Genomic DNA, 20,157 nt, shown 5'->3' on the forward strand with positions numbered 1-20,157 from the left:
CCTGAGTCTTGCTAGGAGGTGTTGACAGAGACACAGTGGTGACACACCAGCTCCTCTCACTTCCTCCTTCTCCCCGGGGGGGGGGGGGGGGGGGGGGGACTGTGTATGTCGGTGTGTGAGTCAGTGAGTCATTGTGTTTATGTTTCCTCTTATAGAAGTCTCCCATAGTAAAATCACAGCAGCGTGTGGTAAGCACAGTAAAAAAAAGAAAAACCGTGGTAAACCCTTATAAAAGTGTAACCATGATAAAGCCATGGTAAAAGTGCACAAATACCATGGTCAACTTGCATAAGGGCTTTCTCTGTGTGTGTGTGTGTCACTGTGTGTGTGTCTGTGTGCTATGTCTGTGTGTGCTGTGTCTCTTTGTGTGTGTCTCTGTGCTATGTTTCTGTGTGTGCGTCTCTGTGCGCGTGTGTCTGTGTGCATGTCTCTGTGTGTGTGTCTCTGTGCTGTTTCTGTGCCCTGTTTGTCCTGCTGTGCTGTGTTGTGTCTCTTTGTATGTCTGTGTGTGTGTGTGTATATGTGTTTGTCTCTGTGCTATGTCTCTGTGTGTGTCCTCAGTGTGCGTGTATTTCTCTGTGCTGTTTCTCTGCCCTGTTTGTCCTGCTGTGCTGTGTGTCTTGTTTCAATGATTTACTGGTCTGCTTTATCGAGGGAAGAATGATTGTCATACTTTGGACCGTTCAGCGTTTCTATCAGAACCAGAGGATGTAATAAAACCTTGTTGCTGTAATCAAATCGCTTGCTGGTATTAATGGATCACGGTTCAAATCATCCCCAATCTAATTAAATCGACTACACTAGAACCTGTCATATCAGATTGCATTTGTTCCAGGGGTCCATCGCATATGTACACATACCCCATCTCAGTGGGAGTCGTTATACTGCATTGTCGTTGCTTTATTAACATCAGGGCATTATAAATGAACATTGTCAGTGTGACTGAAACAACACAGTACAATACTGCATGTATACTATACAAAGAAAAACAGTGAAAATGATTGCAAAACAGAGCACTGTAATGCTATTTGGCAATTCACAAAACAGCATTCCAGAAACAGCTTGTGACAGGGTGACTGAGTGGTCTGACGTCAGGCAGGAGCAGGAAGGAAACTGACACCAGGGAAGTACTGCAGTTAAGGTGGCATTTGCCATTTTTATTTACAAGTAACAAAAATAAATAAAATATTTAAACAAAAACACACTGTGCTCGCAGAGCAAAATAAAAGGTTTAAACAAAACAAATCTCGACCACAGAAATAAATAATAATACAACACAGGTCAGGCTGGGCAGATTGCCTTCACTGTTCCTATGTTATTTAAGTTTAGTTTCTCTTTCAATCGCCGTCTCTTTGCTCGCTCTCTCCTCTCTAACACCCACCTCGAACTGAGAGAGCTGCAGGCTTTTTATATTCAGGTGACCATCTCCTGATTAGCAACAAAATGAATCACTTAATTCGGGAGATGGCCACCTTCTGCACAAGTTTAATTATTCCTGGCAGAGGACGAGCACCAATCTCTGCCAGAACACGTTTTAAAAATAAACAAACACTTGGCTACGCTGTCCTAAATACATAAATAATAAATCCCGCGGTGCTCGCCGTCATATAAAATACAATACAAAATTATAATAAACAAATACAAAATAACACAGGGGCGGAGGGGTACCCCGTTCTAAAAATAAATAAACAAAACAATGTACAGGGCACCTCGCCCTGTTACACAGCTCTTAATGTGCTTTCTCAGGCCATGCCACAGTAAATGCGTGTCACCCTGAGACAGAAAAGGCATTTTAAACAACAACCACAAGAAAGCACGCACACAAGCACAAACTGGAAGAAAAAAATCTTCTTTCAGCTTTTTAATGGTACAGTAATTATATGTTACAGGATCAGATATGACAGGCTCTGCTGTATTAATAGAGGGTATCGTATATTACAGGATCAGATATGATGGGCTCTGTATTAATAGAGGGGATCGTACCTTGTGGCAGTGTGTGTGTGAATCAGAGATGGCACAGGACAGGCAGTCAGTGTGTGTGTTAATCAGAGATGTCACAGGACAGGCAGGCAGGGCAGTGTGTGTGTTAATCAGAGCGCACTCATTGACCTGCAAGTTGCACACTTACAGACTTTAAAAATGTTCAAATGTTTGACATCTCTTCTCTTCTCCCACCTCTTCTTCATCTCTTCCCATCTTCCCCTCTCCCCATCCCCTCTTCTCCCCCTCTCCTCTCCTCCCTCCCCTCTCCCCCACCCCCTCTCCTCTCAGTGTTGGAGATCCTGCGGCTTGTGATGAAGCGGGACCTCTTCGTGGCCGACACTCACATCCTGGAACTGGAGCGGGAGTGCGAGAGAGGGGGCGGGGCTGGGGGCGGGGCCGAGGAGGTGGGTGGGCAGGGCCGAGATAGTGGTCGTAAGTTGAAGGACGTGGAGCTGCTGTATGAGGCGCTGCTGAAGGAGCTGGGGGAGGTGGTGCGCGAGTCCTTGCTCCCCGACAGCCCTGCCCCGCTCCCTGCGCTGCCTCTGCTGCTCCAGGTTATCGAGCAGGAGGAGCAGGCAGACAGGGAGTGGGCTGAGAGGGAGGCTGGGGCCCCGGAGGGCCTCTCCCGGCCCCGGCAGCTCCGCAGGAAGTGGAAGGAGGGTGTGGCGGAGTCGGCCAGCAGCAGGATCCCATGTAGGGGGGATGCTGGGGCCCTGGCCGGGTTCCTGGGAGCTCTGAGTGAGCGCGTGGTGCAGGATCTGTGTGCTGTGAAGAGGAACGCACTGCCCTGCTACCCCCCTGAGTACGAGGCCTTCGCAGTGCACCTGCAGAGCTACCATCAGGCCGTGGGGCAGAGACTGAGAGAGGTGGCCGCAGCTGAGCTGCACATCACTGAGCTGCACACACTGCTGGACTGGGTGCACAACACCTACTGCAGGTCAGAGAACTCGCACACACACTCACACTCTCACACCCTCTCACACACACACTCTCACACACACACTCACACACTCTCACACACACACACACTCTCACACACACAAACAGTCACACACTCTTACACACACACTCACACACACACACACTCACACCCTGCTCCCTGCTCCCTGATCACTGCTCCCTGCTCCCTGATCCCTGCTTCCTGCTCCCTGCTCCCTGATCACTGATCCCTGCTCCCTGATCCCTGCTCTCTGCTCCTTGATCACTGCTTCCTGCTCCCTGATCACTGCTCCCTGCTCCCTGCTCCCTGATCACTGATCCCTGCTTCCTGCTCCCTGCTCCCTGATCACTGATCCCTGCTCCCTGATCCCTGCTCTCTGCTCCCTGCTCTCTGCTCCTTGATCACTGCTTCCTGCTCCCTGATCACTGCTCCCTGATCCCTGCTCCCTGATCACTGCTCCCTGCTCCCTGATCCCTGCTCCCTGATCACTGCTCCCTGCTCCCTGATCCCTGCTCCCTGATCCCTGCTCCCTGCTCCCTGATCACTGATCCCTGATCACTGATCCCTGCTCCCTTCTCCCTGATCCCTGATCACTGATCCCTGCTTCCTGCTCCCTGCTCCCTGATCACTGATCACTGATCCCTGCTTCCTGCTACCTGATCACTGATCCCTGCTCTCTGCTCCCTGATCACTGCTTCCTGCTCCCTGATCACTGCTCCCTGATCCCTGCTCCCTGATCACTGCTCCCTGCTCCCTGATCACTGCTCCCTGATCACTGCTCCCTGATCACTGCTCCCTGCTCTCTGCTCCCTGATCCCTGCTCCCTGATCACTGATCCCTTCTTCCTGCTCCCTGGTCACTGCTCCCTGCTCATTCCTGTCTGCTCCCTGCTCCCTGCTCCCTGCTCCCTGCTCTCTGCTTCCTGCTCCCTGCTCCCTGCTCACTGCTCCCTGATCACTGCTCCCTGCTCACTCCTGTCTGCTGTCTGCTCCCTGATCCCTGCTCCCTGATCACTGATCCCTTCTTCCTGCTCCCTGGTCACTGCTCCCTGCTCATTCCTGTCTGCTCCCTGCTCCCTGCTCCCTGCTCCCTGCTCTCTGCTTCCTGCTCCCTGCTCCCTGCTCCCTGCTCCCTGCTCCCTGCTCCCTGCTCACTCCTGTCTGCTCCCTGCTCCCTGATCACTGCTCCCTGCTTACTGCTCCCTGCTCACTGCTTGCTGATTGCTGACCACCTGCCCGTCCTGTCCTCTCTATTTCAGGGAGGTGCTCAATCACTCTGCCTTCAAGGAGCTCACTTCCGGATACCAACTGTCTCCGCTGCTGCCCCTCGACACCCTGAGCAAGCTGGAGAGAGACTACATCAGCTTCATCAAGGTGAGGGGGCAGGGGCTGGTAATCACACAGGGGCTGTAGCTGACTCAGGGCATGGTGCTGCTAATCACACAGGGGCTGTAGCTGATTCAGGGCAGGGGCTGCTAATCACACAGGGGCTGTAGCTGACTCAGGGTCAGTGCTGGTAATCACACAGGGGTTGTAGCTGACTCAGGGTCAGTGCTGCTAATCACACAGGGGCTGTAGCTGACTCAGAGCAGGGGCTGCTAATCACACAGGGGCTGTAGCTGACTCAGGTCAGTGCTGGTAATCACACAGGGCTGTAGCTGACTCGGGCAGGGTGCTGCTAATCACCCAGGGCTGTAGCTGACTCAGGGCAGGGTGCTGGTAATCACACAGGGCTGTAGCTGAATCAGGGCAGGGTGCTGGAAATCACACAGGGGCTGTAGCTGACTCAGGGCAGGGTGCTGCTAATCACACAGGGGCTGTAGCTGACTCAGGGCAGGGTGCTGCTAATCACACAGGGGCTGTAGCTGACTCAGGGCAGGGTGCTGCTAATATCACACAGGGGCTGTAGCTGACTCAGGGCAGGGTGCTGCTAATCACACAGGGGCTGTAGCTGACTCCCTGAGCCTGCGGGGAGGGGGTTGCATGCTGGAGAGTGGAGGAGCTGCTCTGTTGGACTGGGGGGGGGGGTGTGAGTGATAATCTCTCTCTGGTAGCCGGTAGCTGGTTGTAGCTGGTAGATTGTATCTAAATGTGTGAGTGAGCATTGCGAGGTGCAGCCAGGATAAGAAGCTGTGTACACACTCCTTTGTTGGAGTGGGGAGACTGTGTAAAGAACTCTCTGATATCAGGTGGTAGTGTGTAGCCAGTACCAGGTGTCAAGAGTGTCTGTTTGTTCCAGGAGACGGTGACGGGGGAGCTGTCTGAGGACCTGGAGGCTGAGGAGAGGCGCTGGGGGGAGTCTCTGCAGATCGAGGAGTATCAGAGCAGCATGGCCAACAACGTGATCGCGGTACAGAACCTGAACCACTGAGCTGCGTGTGCACTGCATTCAATCAACTAACACACTGCTCTACACTGTCACATCACTGCATTCAGTCAACTAACACACTGCACTACACTGTCACATCACTGCATTCAATCAACTAACACACTGCACTACACTGTCACATCACTGCATTCAATCAACTAACACACTGCACTACACTGTCACATCACTGCATTCAATCAACTAACACCCTGCTCTACACTGTCACATCACTGCATTCAATCAACTAATACACTGCACTGCATTCAGTCAACTAATACACTGCCTTGTAACAGTTTGCCACAGTAAAAGCATAGCAAAGTGTAATAAAGCACAGTGAAAGATGGTAAAGGATAGACACACATTGTAAAGCACAGATAGATATGATAAAGTATATTAAAAAACAGACCATGGTAAACGAACTCTTATAGAAGTTTTCAGTAAAAGCACGCAAAGTGTAATAAAGCATGACAAAGAAGAGGTAAGCATTGTAAAGCACATAGTAAAACAAACCATAGTAAACTATAGTAAATGCATAGTGTATAAGCATGGGGGGTGGGGCTGCAAAAATACCATTGTAAATTTTTATAAGGGATTGCCTGTCACAGCATTGCATTGAATCACCTGTATTGCAGTCAGTGCTGTTACACTGTCACATGATTGCTCTACACGATCTGTATTACCCATTATCATAACGTCCTCTTAATAAATACCCAGTCACATCAATTACAAAATAGCCCTGGGCTTTAAACTCTCCTGTGACGTGATCGCGTCATTGAGGGGATCACCGGTATTATCCAGAGACTCCATCACTCCTGCTAAATCATCTGTTAGAATAACACCATTGCTTTAATAACCCGTCACTCTAACTGATAGAGGCACCCCCATTGCTTTAATAACCCATCACTTTAACTGATAAAAACACCCCCATTGCTTTAATAACCCGTCACTCTAACTGATAGAGGCACCCCCATTGCTTTAATAACCCGTCACTCTAACTGATAGAGGCACCCCCATTGCTTTAATAACCCGTCACTCTAACTGATAGAGGCACCCCCATTGCTTTAATAACCCGTCACTCTAACTGATAGAGGCACCCCCATTGCTTTAATAACCCGTCACTCTAACTGATAGAGGCACCCCCATTGCTTTAATAACCCGTCACTTTAACTGATAAAAACACCCCCATTGCTTTAGTAACCCGTCACTCTAACTGATAGAGGCACCCCCATTGCTTTAATAACCCGTCACTCTAACTGATAGAGGCACCCCCATTGCTTTAATAACCCGTCACTCTAACTGATAGAGGCACCCCCATTGCTTTAATAACCCGTCACTCTAACTGATAGAGGCACCCCCATTGCTTTAATAACCTGTCACTCTAACTGATAGAGGCACCCCCATTGCTTTAATAACTCGTCACTCTAACTGATAGATATTCCTGGCTCGCTCTGTAGTGTGTTCCTCCCTGTCTCACTCTGTAGTGTGTGTTCCTGTCTCACTCTGTAGTGTGTGTTCCTCCCCTTCTCAGTCTGTAGTGTGTGTTCCTCGCTGTCTCACTCTGTAGTGTGTGTTCCTGTCTCAATCTGTAGTATGTGTTCCTGTCTCACTTTGTAGTGTGTGTTCCTGTCTCACTCTGTAGTGTGTGTTCCTCCCTGGCTCACTCTGTAGTGTGTGTTCCTCGCTGTCTCACTCTGTAGTGTGTGTTCCTGTCTCACTCTGTAGTGTGTTCATGTCTCACTCTGTAGTGCGTGTTCCTCCCTGTCTCACTCTGTAGTGTGTTCATGTCTCACTCTGTAGTGTGTGTTCCTCCCTGTCTCACTCTGTAGTGTGTTCATGTCTCACTCTGTAGTGTGTGTTCCTCCCGGTCTCACTCTGTAGTGTGTTCATGTCTCACTCTGTAGTGTGTGTTCCTCCCTGTTTCACTCTGTAGTGTGTTCATGTCTCATTCTGTAGTGTGTGTTCCTCCTTGCCTCACTCTGTAGTGTGTGTTCCTCGCTGTCTCACTCTGTAGTGTGTGTTCCTGTCTCACTCTGTAGTGTGTTCATGTCTCACTCTGTAGTGTGTGTTCCTCCCTGTCTCACTCTGTAGTGTGTGTTCCTCCTTGCCTCACTCTGTAGTGTGTTCCTCCTTGCCTCACTCTGTAGTGTGTGTTCCTCCCTGTCTCACTCTGTAGTGTGTGTTCCTCCCTGTCTCACTCTGTAGTGTGTTCCTCGCTGTCTCACTCTGTAGTGTGTGTTCCTCGCTGTCTCACTCTGTAGTGTGTGTTCCTCCCTGTCCCACTCTGTAGTGTGTTCCTCGCTGTCTCACTCTGTAGTGTGTGTTCCTGTCTCACTTTCTAGTGTGTGTTCCTGTCTCACTCTGTAGTGTGTTCCTGGCTCGCTCTGTAGTGTGTGTTCCTCCATGTCTCACTCTGTAGTGTGTGTTCCTCCTTGCCTCACTCTGTAGTGTGTGTTCCTCGCTGTCTCACTCTGTAGTGTGTTCCTGTCTCACTCTGTAGTGTGTGTTCCTCACTGCCTCACTCTGTTTCTTTGCCTCCAGAAGCTGCAGATTCACCTTGACAGGTCCTCCAGTATCACTGCGGAGCTGGGGGCGCGTGTGGCTCACTGCTGCCTCTCTGGCCTGGCTGACTTCCTGCAGAGGTACGCACACGGCACGCCTGGCTACAGGAGGCTTCACTCATTTCACTGATTTGTTTTTAAGTGCAGTACACGAGGAGGTAAACATTACGAACTCGAATACGAATTCCAACACACTGCACTTAAAAACCAATCATCGCTGTTATACACCATGACTTAAATACGTGTTCTGTTTTCTTTCATTTGCTTTTTCATAAAGTTTAAAGCCTCAGTAGAGCTCTCGAACATGTCTTCTCAGTACACCAGAGTGTAACATTTGTTCAGTGTTGTATTTCATGCATCCGCTAGGGGGCACAGTGTATCAGAGGGGGCAGGTTCATGGTTGCACTCTGGTGTACCAGCTGTACTCAGAGAGCATGTTTAAGAACTCTACTGAGGCCACAGGGGGATTTCAACTGTAGTAAAGTCCCCAGGTTGTGACGACTGGAACACAAAGCTGTGGTATTTCAGATAAGGAATCATTGTTTGATTTTTTCAAATCTGTACATCTCTGCGTCTCTGTGTCTGTGTCTCTGTATCTCTGTATCTCTGCGTGTCTGTGTCAGTGGCTTTGTATCTCTCTGTGTCTCTGTATCTCTGTGTGTCTGTGTCTCTTTATCTCCTCATCTCCTTGTCTCTGCAGCTTCCAGAAGAAGGTGGAGGTGTTTCACCAGTATCAGACTGAGAGCGGAAACCCAGCAGAGGGCTTCACACCCAAAACTATCGCCCTGGTCAACTGCTGCCCTCCCTTCAGGTATAGAGAGGAGGGGGAGAGAGGGGGGAGAAGGAGGGGGGAGAGGCTCAGTGTGTCTCTGGAGTATGAGGAGGGCTGAGGGTTTCTTCATGTTAATAATGTATTGTACTGATTTCACTAATCACCCCATCTCTCTCTCTCTCTCTCTCTCTCTCTCTCTCTCTCTCTCTCTCTTCCTCTCTGTAGGAGTTTCCTCCAGCGCTGTGCTCAGTGCGAGTCTCAGTGCTGTGAGGAGGGGCTGAGGACAGGCATGGCAGTCCTCGACAGGATCGTGAGTCTGGGGGTGAAGGTGCTGGTAGAGCAACTGTTCCAGCAGATCAAGGTGGGGCACAGGAGACTACAAACTGTGTAACACTCTAGATAGTCTCCTCCTCTCCTGTCTGTCCCCTGCCCCTCTTCCTCTATCCCCCTCTGTCCCCTAATCTGCCCCCCCTCTCACTCACCCCTTCCTCTCTCCCCCTCTCCTTCTCCCTCTCTGTCCCCTCCTCTATCCCCCCTCCCCCCTCCCTCTCTCTCTGTTGTGTGAATCTGATTACCCTCTCTTATTCGGTGTTTTTTCAGCCCTACTTTGAGAAGCTGGTAAAGAGGAAGTGGCTGAACAACACTGAGGCGTTCGACTCGATCACTGAGATGATCAAGAGCAACTTCAAGACCTTCTGCAGGATGGAGGGGCCACCCTACCAGGTAGAGATCAGGGGAGGGGCCTGGGGTAACCAGGGAGCGCAGCGCCACACCTCTAATGAAAGTGTCCTGCAGTAAAAGCACAGCAAAGTGTAATAAAGCACAGTGAAAGCATGGTAAAGCATAGAGAAACATTCTAAAACACAGAGAGGTTTGGTAAAGCATATTAAAAACCAAACCATGGTAAACAAATCCTTATAAAAGCCATGTGCTCAGTTGTGCAGTTTTGAAAATAATCTGTATGTGTTTTTATTTTTAAACATGCTGTCTGGTATTACACTTGGTTAAAGAGATCTCTGTTTGCCATGACTTGACATGACCCAGAATACACTGCTGGGGTGAAATGACCCAGAAAGTAAAGCAGTCATGGACTTTCTTTAACCCAGTGTAGTTCTCTCTCACTCTCTCTTACTCCCTCTCTCTCTTACTCCCTCTCCCTCTCAGGCGCTGGTGTGAGGTGCACAGGCGTGTTCACATGGAGTCTCTCATCCTCTCTCTCACTCTCTCTCCCTCTCAGGCGCTGGTGTGTGAGGTGCACAGGCGTGTTCACATGGAGTCTCTCATCCTCTCTCTCACTCTCTCTCCCTCTCAGGCGCTGGTGTGTGAGGTGCACAGGCGTGTTCACATGGAGTCTCTCATCCTCTCTCTCACTCTCTCTCCCTCTCAGGCGCTGGTGTGTGAGGTGCACAGGCGTGTTCACATGGAGTCTCTCATCCTCTCTCTCACTCTCTCTCCCTCTCAGGCGCTGGTGTGTGAGGTGCACAGGCGTGTTCACATGGAGTCTCTCATCCTCTCTCTCACTCTCTCTCCCTCTCAGGCGCTGGTGTGTGAGGTGCACAGGCGTGTTCTCGTGGAGTACCTACGCGCTCTAATGCGCAGTCGCATCATCTGCACCTCCGCCAAGAAGAGGAGGAAGATGTCAGGCAGGCTGAGGGACGAGGGCAAGCAGATCAAAGAGCTCTTCAGAGAACTGGTGAGAGAGAGACAAACACACTCACTATACTGGGAGAGAGAGACAGACACTCAGTATACTGGGAGAGAGACAGACACACTCACTATACTGGGAGAGAGACGAACACACTATCAAGGCTCTACATTTAGATTTTTTACTATTGGCCCCTTGGGCCACTGAGGTAAGAACATAAGAACATTATTATTATTATTTATTTCTTAGCAGACACTAAGGGCGACTTACATAAGAACATAAGAACATAAGAAAGTTTACAAACGAGAGGAGGCCATTCAGCCCATCTTGCTCGTTTGGTTGTTAGTAGCTTATTGATCCCAGAATCTCATCAAGCAGCTTCTTGAAGGATCCCAGGGTGTCAGCTTCAACAACATTACTGGGGAGTTGGTTCCAGACCCTCACAATTCTCTGTGTAAAAAAGTGCCTCCTATTTTCTGTTCTGAATGCCCCTTTATCTAATCTCCATTTATGACCCCTGGTCCTTTTTTCTTTTTTCAAGTCAAAGAAGTCCCCCGGGTTGACATTGTCTATACCTTTTAGGATTTTGAATGTTTGACTCAGATCGCCGCATAGTCTTCTTTGTTCAAGACTGAATAGATTCAATTCTTTTAGCCTGTCTGCATACGACATGCCTTTTAAACCCGGGATAATTCTGGTTGCTCTTCTTTGCACTCTTTCTAGAGCAGCAATATCCTTTTTGTAACGAGGTGACCAGAACTGAACACAATATTCTAGGTGAGGTCTTACTAATGCATTGTAGAGTTTTAACATTACTTCCCTTGATTTAAATTCAACACTTCTCACAATATATCCAAGCATCTTGTTAGCCTTTTTTATAGCTTCCCCACATTGTCTAGATGAAGACATTTCTGAGTCAACATAAACTCCTAGGTCTTTTTCATAGTTCCCTTCTTCAATTTCACTATCTCCCATATGATATTTATAATGAACATTTTTATTGCCCGCATGCAATACTTTACACTTTTCTCTATTAAATTTCATTTGCCATGTGTCTGCCCAATTTTGAATGCGGTCTAGATCATTTTGAATGACCTTTGCTGCTTCAACAGTGTTTGCCACTCCTCCTATTTTTGTGTCGTCTGCAAATTTAACGAGTTTGCTTACTATATCAGAGTCTAAATCATTAATGTAGATTAAGAATAGCAGAGGACCTAATACTGATCCCTGTGGTACACCACTGGTTACCTCACTCCATTTCGAGGTTTCTCCTCTAATCAGTACTTTCTGTTTTCTACATGTTAACCACTCCCTAATCCATGTGCATGCATTTCCATGAATCCCTACTGCGTTCAGTTTGAGAATTAATCTTTTATGCGGGACTTTGTCAAAAGCTTTCTGGAAATCTAAATAGACCATGTCGTATGCTTTGCAGTTGTCCATTTTCAATGTTGCATCCTCAAAAAAGTCAAGTGGGTTAGTTAGACATGATCTCCCATTCCTAAAACCATGCTGGCTGTCTCCCAGGATATTGTTACCATATAAGTAATTTTCCATTTTGGATCTTATTATAGTTTCCATAAGTTTACATATAATAGAAGTCAGGCTTATTGGTCTGTAGTTACCTGGTTCAGTTTTGTCTCCCTTTTTGTGGATCAGTATTACGTTTGCTATTTTCCAGTCTGTCGGTACAACCCCTGTGTCAAGAGACTGTTGCATGATCTTGGTTAGCGGCTTGTAAATAACTTCTTTCATTTCTTTGAGTACTATTGGGAGGATCTCATCCGGCCCAGGGGATTTGTTTATTTTAAGAACAATTGTTACAAGATATCACATTATTTTTACATACAATTACATTATTTTTTACATACAATTCCCCATTTATACAGTTGGGTTTTTACTGGAACAATCTAGGTAAAGTACGTTGCTCAAGGGTACAGCAGCAGTGTCCCCCACCTGGGATTGAACCCACGACCCTCCGGTCAAGAGTCCAGAGCCCTAACCACTACTCCATGCTGCTGCTCCATAAGAACATAACAACGTTTATAAATGAGAGGAGGCCATTCGGCCCATCTTGCTCGTTTGGTTGTTAGTAGCTTATTGATCCCAGAATCTCATCGAGCAGCTTCTTGAAGGATCCCAGGGTGTCAGCTTCAACAACATTACTGGGGAGTTGGTTCCAGACCCTCACAATTCTCTGTGTAAAAAAGTGCCTCCTATTTTCTGTTCTGAATGCCTCTTTATCTAATCTCCATTTGTGCCCCCTGGTCCTTGTTTCTTTTTTCAGGTCGAAAAAGTCCCCAGGGTTGACATTGTCAATACCTTTTAGGATTTTGAATGTTTGAATCAGATCACCGCATAGTCTTCTTTGTTCAAGACTGAATAGATTCAATTCTTTTAGCCTGTCTGCATACAATAGTGTTTTTACTGGACTGGATACAATTTTAAATTGCCCAGTAATAAGTACAAAACTGTATCACCCTGCTCGGCAAGTTAATAGCAGAGTAATGTATTAGGTTGTGTGTTAGCGCCATTCAAAAATAAAATAAACAATCTTATGGATTATTTGTTTATCATTCTGATTATGTGTTTATCACATTTAAATGGTAATAGCTGATCTATTTTTTAAATCTGGCTTTTTGTACATTTAACATGTTTTGACTAGATTTTATTTTTAAAAATAACTCATTATTTTAAAAATAAAATAATAAGTTATCTGCAAAAAATTCACCCGATATTTAATTTTTAAATTATTATCGTGTTATTTTATTTTTTGTTATGTTTGGCTGCAGAGTTGCTACAGCGTCAGTAAATTAAAGAAGAAAAACACCTCCCAGTTTTTCACTGGAGATCTGGTAAACCTAAACTGCATGGACAGTGCGAGAAACTGGAGTTCTGGTAGAAATTTTGGCCAGACACCAAAATCTTGCCTAACTCGACAAAACAGTAAAATATATTCAATCTTTTCTCAAATTACTTTGTTTGATGCTGACATTAGGAGAACCGTGCAGAATTGGGTAAACTGCATTCTCCTCCTGTAGGCATTCAAGAAATATATTCATTAAATTAACAAAGTGCTCCCTAGTGCTTTCTTCCACAGCAATATGTAAAAATCTAAAACATGCTATATTAAAACCAGAGCAATACATCAATAGCTGCCATCTTTCAATATGCCTTGCAGGATATTTTAAACATCCAGTTCACACACCACATAAACGAGCAGAGTGTACAGTAACCGAAGAGAGCCCACGTCTCAAATAAAAGTGGATAAGCAAGCCTTTCAATATATGCTGTTGTATTATTTCAGCCGTTTAACATGCGCACATTGGCGCACTTGTCAGAATGGCGCACTACAGAACACTGTATTAGAGACCCCATTGGGGCTGGCAAGGGTTAGCTACCCTTGTCGGCAGTATCCAGCTCTGTGTTTACAGGATGCTGGAGACACCCTCCCAAGGCTTCTAAGAAATTAAAGAGAAAAATACCCCTAGAGTCTGCGAGAGCGGGGGCAGAAGATGACTCAACGTTGGACAACACGGTTAACGACTTAGGAATGGAAACGGATATGAGAATGGAGAATACTTCACAAAAGAATAATTCAAGATCTGCAGTTAGCAAAGACATAGAACTCCAGGTTTGTGTCTGCGGCTGGAGCAAGGCGACAACGGTCAGGGGTTTGAAGATTCATCAAGGGAGAATGAAATGATTGAGGGAGAAGGGACAAGGGCCTTGCATTGATCAGTACTTCTTACGAAGTGAATCAAGTCAGTCGAATGAAATCCAGCGACAGGAAGTAAACCACAGTTCGCAGGATATCAGCATCCCTGTCATAGACGTGAGGAGGACTTGCATGGATACAGTTAGTGATGAACATAATGATCCTTGTGAACCCGGTCAGACAAACCAGCATAAGAGACAAGAACCTCAACGGGCACAAGCCTGGAGTTAAATGGCCAAGAGCTTGTGAGAAAACTGTGTGAGACACAGTAAGCACAGATCTCTTTGCATTGGAAAGGTTAAGTGGAACAGTTGAAAAGAAGCTGGATAAATTTGGAGACATCATCTACGCATATGGAAGCGAGAGGTTTGGAGTTGAAAAAAGGAAGGAAAAAGTACAAACTATTCCTTGACGGCAGCAGGAGATTGAACGCTTAGTTAGAGAAAGGAGACAGCTGAGGAAGCAATGGAGAAGAGCAGAACAAAGTCAGAAGGAGGGACTCAATCTCTTAGAAAGGGTCATAAAAGATAAGCTTGCAACATTGCGCAGAGCTGAGCGCCTACGGAAACGCTACAAAAAGAAGGAGCGTGCGAAAACTAACTTTTATAAAGACCCGTTCAAATTTGTAAAGAAGTTATTCACCAGTGAGAAGAATGGCACACTAAAAGCATCTAAGTTTGAGCTGGAGAGATATTTGGAGGAACCACATACAGATTCAAAAAGGCAGGAGCCTATGTCAATTCCATCAGACATCCCACCTATCAATCCACCAGAATATCAAATGGAGGACTGTGCACCTAAGTGGAAAGAAATAGAGCAAGCTGTGAAAAAAGCAAGGGCTTCATCATCTCCAGGGCCTAATGGAGTTCCGTACAGAGTGTACAAGAGTGCTTCAGGAGTTCTACGAATTCTGTGGAAATTGATGAAAGTGGCATGGGAAAAACAGGTTGTACCAAGAGCATGGCGCAGAGCAGGTGGAGTCTTTATGCCTAAAGGAAAAGATTCTACAAGCATCAGTCAGTTTCGTCCTATTTCCCTATTAAACGTAGAAGGCAAAATTTTCTTCAGCATTATTGTCAACTTACCTATTAAGAACTGCTTCATTGACACTTCAATACAAAAAGTGGGCATTCCAGGTTTCTCAGGATGCTTAGAACACATCAATGTGATCTGGCAACAAATTCAATCAGCTAAAAAGGATAGGAAGGAGCTCCATATGACATTCCTGGATTTGGCTAATGCATATGGTTCAGTGCCACATGAACTTGATTTTTTCAAAGCCTACTTTGGAGATTTGCAATTTAGTTTTTCAACTTCAGAATTCAGCACTACATGGCAATGCCTAGAAGTTGGAATAATGGCAGGATGCACAATTTCTCCACTGGCTTTTACCATGGCAATGGAAGTAATCATTAGGGCATCAAAATGGGTAGTGGGAGGTGAGCGCTTGGCTTCTGGAATGCGACTACCACCAATTTGAGCATACATGGATGACAAATTAACCAATAACATTGAATGGGCACAAATGCAATTCAAGCCCACTAAATCAAGGAGCATCTCTATAATTAAAGGTAAAGTAGTAGATAAAACATTCTTCATTAATGGTGAGGCAATACCAACAGTGTCTGAGAAGCCAGTGAAGAGTCTTGGGAGATGGTACGACAGGGATCTAAAGGACACAGTTCGTGTGAAGTTAGACAACAAGCAGTGGAAGGGTTGAAGAGCATAGACAGCAGTGCTTTACCAGGCAAACTAAAACTCTGGTGCCACTTCAGTTTGGTCTACTGCCGAGGTTGCTGTGGCCACTGACTGTGTGTACAAGGTATCTTTGACAACAGTAGAGAAGCTGGAAGGTTTAATCAGTTCATACATCAGGAAATGGTTGGGAGTTCCACGCTGCCTCAGCAGAGTGGGACTTTATGGTAAAGGAATACTGCAGCTACCAGTCACCTGCTCTAACCGAGGAGTTTAAGTGCGCCAAGGTCAGACTGGAAATTACATTAGTAGAGTCACGCGACACTATACAGGAAGAGAGAGAGAGACAGACACACTCACTATACTGGAAGAGAGAGAGAGACAGACACTCACTATACTGGAAAAGAGAGAGAGAGACAGACACACTATACTGGAAGAGAGAGAGAGAGACAGACACACTCACTATACAGGAAGAGAGAGAGAGACAGACACACTACTGGGAGAGAGAGGCAGACACTCACTATACAGGAAGAGAGAGAGAGACAGACACACTATACTGGGAGAGAGAGAGAGAGAGACAGACACACTATACTGGGAGAGAGAGAGAGACAGACACACTCACTATACTGGAAGAGAGAGAGAGAGAGACAGACACACTATACTGGGAGAGAGAGGCAGACACTCACTATACAGGAAGAGAGAGAGACAGACACATTACTGGGAGAGAGACAGACACACTCACTATACTGGAAAAGAGAGAGAGAGACAGACACACTCACTACACTGGAAAAGAGAGAGAGACAGACACACTCACTATACAGGAAGAGAGAGAGAGACAGACACACTCACTATACAGGAAGAGAGAGAGAGACAGACACACTCACTATACTGGAAAAGAGAGAGACAGACACACTCACTATACAGGAAGAGAGAGAGAGACAGACACACTCACTATACTGGAAGAGAGAGAGAGACAGACACTATACTGGGAGAGAGAGGCAGACACTCACTATACAGGAAGAGAGAGAGAGACAGACACACTATACTGGAAGAGAGAGAGACAGACACACTATACTGGGAGAGAGAGACAGACACACTCACTATACTGGAAGAGAGAGAGAGAGACAGACACACTCACTATACTGAGAGAGCTCTCCCCTCCCCTGCTCTCCCTTCCTCTCTCCTCCCCTCCCTTCCTCTCCTCTCCTCTCCCCGCCTCTCTCCTCTCCCCTCTCTCCTCTCCTCTCTCCTCTCACCCCTGTCTCGCTCTCTGTCTCTCAGGATTCTGGGAGCTCCTGGTTGGACAGTGCTGTACCCCACCTCTCTGAGATCATCGTGCTGGAGGACACCCCCTCTATTCAGATGGAAGTTGGGGTGCTGGTGAGTCAGTACCCTGATGTGCGGTAAGTACCTGTAACCCACCTCCCTCTTTAGAGACTTAGGTAGAGCACCCCCCCGTTTTTCTGTCATCTCTCTGTTGTCTCTCTAAGTCCGAGGACAGAGTGCGTCATACAGGGAGGTTCCTCTGACCGCAGACAGGAAGCACCACTGCTTCCTTTTAGCAGAGCCGGGTGGGGGGGGTGGGAAAGCAATGTTTTCTTAGGAATGACACCGCGTGGTAGCAACACACACACACACACACACACACACACACACATACTGACACACACATACAGTGACACACACACACACACATACTGACACACACATACAGTGACACACACACACACATACTGACACACACATACAGTGAAACACACACACACACACACACACATACTGACACACACATACTGACACACACGCACACATACTGACACACACATACAGTGACACACACGCACACATACTGACACACACACACAGTGACACACACACACACACACACACACACACATACTGACACACACATACAGTGACACACACACTGACACACACACACACACAAACAGACACACACACTGGCACACGCACACGCACACACACGCGCACACACACACTGACACACACACACATTAAGTTTACATTGCAATGCAGCAACAAGAGTTCTTACCGGTACCAAGCGGACAGAACACGTTACTCCAGTCCTTTTGCATTGGCTTCCTATCCAGTCTCATGTTTCCTTTAAAATATTACTGTTGGCCGACAAGGCTTTGCAAGGTCAGGGTCCTAGTTATATAACGGACCTTCTTATTACCTCCATCCCTGGGAGGCTCAGATCCTCTAACTCTGGACTGTTAAAATGCATGCTTCCAAAATGTGTTGCGCTCGGAGGGCGTAGTTTTAGCTGTGTTGCTCCTTTTCTTTGGAACTCATTACCAACTTTTATTACAGAATCCACAACAGCAGCCAAATTTAAAAAATACCCTTAAGACGCACTTATTCTCTGCTGTATTTTCTAAACTCTTTGATTCTCTGTATTGTCTCCTCTCTCACTATATTGACTCTCTCTCTCTATTGACGCTCTCTCTCTGTATTGACTCTCCCTCTCAGTAAGAAGCATGTCGCCGCCCTACTGGATATGCGGGGGATGCTTCGCCAGGTGGAGCGGACAGAGATCCTGAACATCGTGAAGGACTTGGAATCCAGCCTGCAGCCCCTCCCCCGGGACAGGGCGCTCTTCTCTGAGCTCCCCGTCACCTCGGAGGTGCGCTGCCTTAATCTGGGGCTCAGCCGGGTCGCCATCACCACCTCCTCCCTGCTCACACTGCTCAGAGAGCGGGCCGGGAGAGGGAGGGGGGAGAGGAAGAGCAGCTCTGAGAGAGCAGAGAGAGGAGAGAGGGGAGAGAGAAGAGAGGAGAGGAGAGGGCTCAGCCGCGTCTCCATCACCACATCCTCCCTGCGCACACTGCTCAGAGAACGGGTCGGGAGGGGGGAGAGGGAGAGAAAGAGGGAGAGGGAGGAGAGAGAGGAGGAGGAGAAGCTCTGAGAGAGAGGAGAGGCAGAGGGGAGAGGGGGGAGGAGAGAGGAGGAGCAGCTCTAAGAGAGTGGAGGAAGGGAAAGGAGAGAGGTGAGAGGAGGAGCAGCTTTGAGAGAGAAACAAAATTCCAGTCTTCATCACAGGGACTGTGCTTGCTGGAGTTTCAACTGAAACAGACCGGACTGGGTTTGACGTGGAAATGTGCAGGACTGTGTTGAACCCGGTCTCAGTGACAGGTGGAAACATGCAGGACTGTGTTGAACCCGGTCCCAGTGACAGGTGGAAACGTGCAGGACTGTGTTGAACCCAGTCCCAGTGACAGGTGGAAACAAGGCTCACTGCTGCACTGTGGATCAAGTGAGCTGCAGACTGGACTGGGAACCAGGACACAGACCTGTGGAAGATACTAATATATAAAAGAGACAGGCTGTCTCACAGGCTGCATCCTTCCACCAGTCTCCGATCTGCAGGGCTGGAAAATCAATTAAATAAAAACTGATTCAGACGAAGCAGTGAAAGGTTTCTATCCCAGGAGGAACGTTTCTTGCAGTAATAAGAGATTCTTTCACAGCCTCCGTTAGCACGGCTCCACTCCGACAGTCTTGGGTTGCATACATTTTAAAGGGGGTGTTTGGGGATCACGGGTTACTTAATTAATATTGAAAAAATCAAGGGCAACTATTCAGTCATAGTATCTGAATCAAATAGCAGTGATAATTCTAAACATTCCTGTAATTCATTTTTAAATTGTGAGTCTGGTTTATACTGAGGGAAAAATAAGAGGAGATAGAGAGAAGGAGGGAAGATTATGTTTAAACATGGCTAGGCAAAGGTGGGCATGCAGCTAGCAACACCAACAACGAGGCACGCAACCCACAAGCAGAGGAGAATGTGAAGCATGTACAGTCAGTCCATTAGGTCTGGAAACAAAACTGCAATGATAAGATCTGCTTCCATCTGGTTTACTAATTAACCCCTGAGTTTAGCAGATTAAACAGTTACAGCTACAACACTGGTCACAATTCAGAAAACACATTCCAAAGCAGGCCTGCCAAGGGGTGAGTGAGCCTCCTTCTCTAATCTTATAAGAGCACAGTGACAGCATGGTAAACATTAAAAAACAAACCATGGTAAACTAACCCTCAGTAAAGTTTACCACAGTAAAAGCACAGCACAGTGTAATAAAGCAGTAGTAAACCTTTCTCTTTGCAATTCAGTGTGTTACCCTCTATTGCCAGTGTGCCGTTTCCATGTATGAATATACTGAATATATTTGAACTGTAAATAATAATAATAATTATAGCATATACTGTGAATAAAATAAATCTACCAGTCAGATTGTGTGTATTTGAATTTGGATCTCTGTCCTTCCCACACCTTTACAACTGAACACCAACCAATGGCAATTAACTTCCACCCTGACTGTTATAAAAGCTGACTGGCAGCGAATATTCCTCTCATCCGGGGCACTGACATTCTTACTACTGACAATGAAAATATGTTTAAAAACTAGCAAATGCAACTGATTCGTCATGGAGATGTGGAAACAGGGATAGTAT

General features: G+C 47.0%; 1 protein-coding gene across 2 annotated transcripts in view; it reads left to right on the forward strand.

Moving 5' to 3' along the window:
• LOC117402343 (tumor necrosis factor alpha-induced protein 2-like) overlaps positions 1–19,934 on the forward strand; it is a 72,151-nt gene extending 52,217 nt beyond the window's left edge. For both annotated transcript variants that reach the window (XM_034003827.3, XM_034004672.3), the window contains exons 4-13: positions 2,272–2,920; positions 4,182–4,296; positions 5,162–5,272; positions 7,829–7,929; positions 8,549–8,659; positions 8,846–8,981; positions 9,221–9,343; positions 10,158–10,313; positions 16,960–17,081; positions 18,172–19,934. In XM_034003827.3, coding sequence (XP_033859718.1) covers positions 2,272–2,920; positions 4,182–4,296; positions 5,162–5,272; positions 7,829–7,929; positions 8,549–8,659; positions 8,846–8,981; positions 9,221–9,343; positions 10,158–10,313; positions 16,960–17,081; positions 18,172–18,607 — 2,060 coding nt within the window. In that variant the 3' untranslated portion in view covers positions 18,608–19,934. The remainder of the gene's footprint in view (positions 1–2,271; positions 2,921–4,181; positions 4,297–5,161; positions 5,273–7,828; positions 7,930–8,548; positions 8,660–8,845; positions 8,982–9,220; positions 9,344–10,157; positions 10,314–16,959; positions 17,082–18,171) is intronic.
• The last annotated feature ends 223 nt before the right edge of the window (positions 19,935–20,157 follow it).

This window comes from Acipenser ruthenus, chromosome 30 (genome assembly GCF_902713425.1).
Source record: "Acipenser ruthenus chromosome 30, fAciRut3.2 maternal haplotype, whole genome shotgun sequence".
NCBI lineage: Eukaryota > Metazoa > Chordata > Actinopteri > Acipenseriformes > Acipenseridae > Acipenser > Acipenser ruthenus.